The sequence below is a fragment of the Apiospora phragmitis genome, assembly GCF_038363925.1.
Source record: "Apiospora phragmitis strain CBS 135458 chromosome Unknown utg000006l:1.0-5683423.0:1.0-5690449.0, whole genome shotgun sequence".
Classification (NCBI taxonomy): Eukaryota; Fungi; Ascomycota; class Sordariomycetes; order Amphisphaeriales; family Apiosporaceae; genus Apiospora; species Apiospora phragmitis.
This window is the reverse complement of record NW_027117404.1, coordinates 1,118,646-1,123,039: the sequence shown is the minus strand read 5'-3', so window position 1 is coordinate 1,123,039 and position 4,394 is coordinate 1,118,646. Positions and strand designations below refer to the sequence as shown.

The 4,394-nt window shown below is 51.9% G+C and overlaps 2 protein-coding genes across 2 annotated transcripts; one reads left to right on the top strand and one right to left on the bottom strand.

Annotated features, from left to right (window-relative positions):
• Positions 1–970: 970 nt before the first annotated feature.
• Positions 971–1,912, bottom strand: PG994_005645 (uncharacterized protein; the record flags this gene model as incomplete). The annotated part of the gene is made up of 1 exon (XM_066857054.1): positions 971–1,912. One exon carries the CDS (start codon positions 1,910–1,912, stop codon positions 971–973), a length of 942 nt encoding a protein of 313 aa, XP_066716323.1.
• A 1,144-nt stretch (positions 1,913–3,056) lies between these two features.
• PG994_005644 (uncharacterized protein) lies at positions 3,057–4,165 on the top strand (the record flags this gene model as incomplete). Its single annotated transcript, XM_066857053.1, has 2 exons — positions 3,057–3,333; positions 3,396–4,165. 2 exons carry the CDS (start codon positions 3,057–3,059, stop codon positions 4,163–4,165), a joined length of 1,047 nt encoding a protein of 348 aa, XP_066716322.1.
• Positions 4,166–4,394: the final 229 nt, after the last annotated feature.

Sequence of the window (4,394 nt, the reverse complement as noted above, 5' to 3'; positions counted from 1 at the left end):
TCTCAATTGATACAGTGCGGCGATGATGATGACCATAGCTTTCTTAAGCCATCTATCCACGCAGCCGGCCCTTCCCAATTCCTTTACCGGCGGTGGATGGAGTGGATACTGGGTCAGAAGTCTTCAGGTCATACTTGCAACCGAGCAATAGCCCCCGGATCTCGGGTTCCTTGCTCTGCTTGAGGGAAACATATGGATGGAAACCTTATATGGTGTTGTATGTTTACAGTACGGCATGAAGGACGACAACATAGTTAGTCACACTTGCCAGGTAACGGAACGGCGTTCCTAGAATGATGATATCTCATAGGGAAGAATGGGGTTCTCCTGATGAGAGCCTCGCCAATTTCCACGTCCTGCCCGGGCTTGAAGGACTCCATTTTTCGTATGTAGCTGGTTTGGAGAAACGCTTTGCACTAAGGCACAAAAGTAAACACTTTAATGTATGTCTTGAACCTCATGGGGAATTCTTTATGTATCTGAAGTTTTATCATTAGCATCAACCTATTGGGAAGTACTTTCTCGCTAAACCCCCAATGCCAGGTGTAGAATCAACATCAGTCTACCCTCAAGAATGACGTGGACCTCCGCCTACGGCCCCAACCAGCAAAAGGCCCAGTGAGCGTCGAAGTGCCATATGTATCCATGTACAGGTTCAGCTACGGCTCCCTCCCAAAGAAACCTCTTCAATATGCCAGTGTTTCCCCAACGCCTCTAGAGCCTCCCATCCATTACATGCAATGGCAGTCCGCATACTTCCAGTCGGGAGAGGGGGTCGGGTCTCCACGGGTGAAGCATGGAACAAGGGCAATGCCACTAAGACATGCCTCTTCAACAGCAGAAGGCGATGCCTGAGATAAGCTTTGTGCCGACCAACTCTACTATCATTCGTCCGTTATCCTGAAAAGCCACTAAGGATGCTTCGTTAGGCGGATAGGCCTATTTCCTTCGAGGCTTCCAATTCAGCACCTCAGTAGTCTTCTTCGTCATCGTAAGCTGGCCGGGGATCGAAGTAGCGGTGGTTGCAGGCCTGCTTCGCAGAGATACGGCCAGCCGGATCATACTTCAATGTCAACTCCAAAAGCTCTAGGCCGTACTTGTCGAGGTTGCTGCATAGAGTCTGGAAGTAGTCACGCTGCCACTTGGGAAACGAGGACTTGAAGTCGGGGTATGAAGTGACACCGGGCCATGTCTCTTCATTCGGGGTGCCAAGTAGTCTGAAGGTCTTGAAGATTTGGTCAATCTCGGAGTCACCAGGGAAAAGAGGCTTCCTTGTGCACATCTCGGCGAAAATGCAGCCAACGGACCACATGTCAACGCCCGTTGCGTATTGACGACCGCCCAGCAGAATCTCGGGGGCTCTATACCACAGAGTGACGACCTCGTGTGTGTAGGTGCGCAGAGGCACACCGAAGGCGCGGGCGAGACCGAAATCGGCAAGTTTGAGGTTACCCTCTCGGTTGATCAGCAGGTTCTGAGGCTTCAGATCACGGTGGATCACGCGGTGGCTGTGGCAGTATCGTACACCCTCGCACAACTGGCTCATGAATTTCTTGATGATAGCATCACCCAGACCAAGTCGGCTCAACTGAATGCTCGAGCCCTCGGGAAGAGCCTTGCCTCGTCCACCATCGCTCACGGGCAGAGCCTCCATATACTTCTTCAGATCCAGGTCGAGGAACTCGAAGACGAGGTAGAGCTTGTGGCCGTCGGCGTGGACAATGTTGAGCAGCTGCACGATGTTGTCGTTTCGCATCTCCTTCAGGAGGGAAATCTCACGGATGGCAGTCGAAGGGACACCCTCATCCTCGGCCTCGAGTCGGATCTTCTTCAGGGCAACGATGCGCCCATCGTGGAGCAAGTCTCGGGCCTTGTAAACCACACCATAGGTGCCTGTGAGGTGCAGCTGCATCAGCAAATAGGTTGCATATTGGATGGAAGAAGAACGAAGCAGAGAACTGGAACGCATTAGGGGTCTTGAAGATTACGTACCTTCACCGATCTTCTCTAACTTTTGATAGTTCTCCATGACACAAACACCAGCAGTCGCTACTTGGATCGAGAAGATGGGGGTTGAAATAAGCTATCGCGTCCGGCTTGTGACCAAGAGGAGGCAATTCAGAACCACGACAAGGTGTCCGGGGGGATGTTCGTTGGCTGGTTGCGACACAGACTCTGATCTGATGGATCAATGGTGGGGTGGGTTTGTCGAAGTCGGGTGTTTGGACCAAAGGGGAAAAACGAGGGGCAGCCCGAAGAAACAAGATCGAAAGGCTGAAAGTACGGAGCGATTGGGGCGGGAAAAAAAAGAAACAAAACAAGAAGCCTCGTCGGAGGGCTTGGGTATGTGCGCGCAATGGAACTTACTGTGGCTTTAGTGACTGGACTCCATCAACGAAGAGGAAGGGATGGGCTGGGGATGGTGTTGTGTTGTTGTTGATATGTTGACCACGGAAACCAGCTTTTTCAGGGAGAGTGACGGGCGACTACTGCACTGCCGACAGCCACAGGCTCTGGAATTCAGACCGATTCGATGTGCTGTTCAGATGCTAGTGCCAGCTAAACCTACTGTAGCGTTTACTTGGGTAGGTGCCTACCTTGACAGGCCCTGACAGGCCCTGACCGACCTATTGAGCCCACTTGCCACTAAAGCTCGAGCCTTGGCAAGCGTCTCGGCAGGGGTTTGAGTGGTTGTCAGTGTTATTAATAAACAAATCTGGCGCGCTTGACGATCATGCATACCGCGATCTGTGGCTTGGCGGTCGCGTTGCCCGTGGCTTGTGGGAGCCACACTCAGTGATGCTGCTTATCGCTTATCTAAAGTCCGCACTTTACTTCTACTGCCCCTCCAAACCAAACCATCGTCACACGCCTAGGTTAGGTAAGTAATGAATGGTACTAACTACATAATATGAGTTGATGCTTTAAGAGGTATTGAGAAGTAATTGAGACACTCATTCTTTTTGTGCACTGGACCAATACTCGCAATTCTGTCGACTTCGAGGTCTGACAACCCAGAGTAGAAAGAGACCGGGTTCTGATTACAGCCCAGTACGATGACTGTGAATCTCACTACTCTCGATGCACATGAGCAGCCCAACCCGGAGCTGAAGGGCACATGGAAAACCTACTCCAGGACGGAACATGCCGATTTCGTCGATCATCCAGACATAGATGACCTATCTGTCCCAGAAAAGGCCAAAGAGTTCCAGTCGGCTGGCTCTATTCCATCAGAGACACTCCTCTCTGCTTTCCGGAGTCTGGAGGGCGATGACTGGCAGCCGAGCTCAGACATCACCGACGCCCCTATCTACTTCCACCCTTTACTTCCAGGTACCATCCCAACCCGACTTCTCACATCATACATTCGGAAGAAAAGCTCACTGTGCCACCAGGACTACTCATTCTGCCATCGTTAATACCGCCAAACATCCAGAAGACTCTTGTATCGCGGATGGCGCATAGAGACCTCAGTGACCCTACTCATCAAACCAATCTGCATCTCCATTATGATTTACCTTATATTGACGGAGATGGCACTCAAGACAAGTCGTTCTTCTCTCTTGCCCCAGATTCGGACGTCAGGTTCAAGCCTAAAGACCCCAATGTGCACAAGCCGCTATCCATCAAGCAAGTTATGGATCGCAGGCTGAGCTGGGTCACACTGGGCGGCCAGTACGACTGGACGAACCGGGTGTACCCAGGCCAGAGGCCTCCCGAGTTTCCGCCCGATATCTGCGGCCTCCTGCAAACCCTGTTTCCCGAAACGCTGGCACAGGCGGCCATTGTCAACTTCTACACCCCCGGGGACACCATGATGATGCACCGAGACGTGAGCGAGGAGACGGACAAGGGCTTGGCTAGCCTCAGCATCGGATGCGATGCGCTCTTCATGATCGCACCCAACGATTACAACGCCCGTTCGTCGGTGCTCGAGGAGAAGTTCGGACGGAAGCCATACCTCCTCCTGCGATTGAAGTCTGGAGATGCCATATACATGACGAAGGACTCCCGTTTCGCGTGGCATGGCGTCCCCAAGGTACTGAAAGGCACTTGCCCAGACTTTCTGGCAGATTGGCCGGCTGAGGATGGGAAGTACGAAGAGTGGAAAGGTTGGATGAAGAACAAGCGCATCAATCTGAACGTGAGGCAGATGAGAGACTAGCAATGAGATAACCAGAGTCAATCTAGTCTAAGAATCCCAAACAACCAAGTCAAATATCATGCTCGTTCCGCATGCAGCTAGCTATGTAGAGCATGCCCGCACAGAACCCAGTGAAAAGCAGATGGCTCTGGAGCCCTCCGTGACGACCACTCGGTTCTAATATGTCATTGTGGTTATTTGCACTGATCCATACTGTTCTTAGACTGAGAATACCGTTCCCAGTATGGAC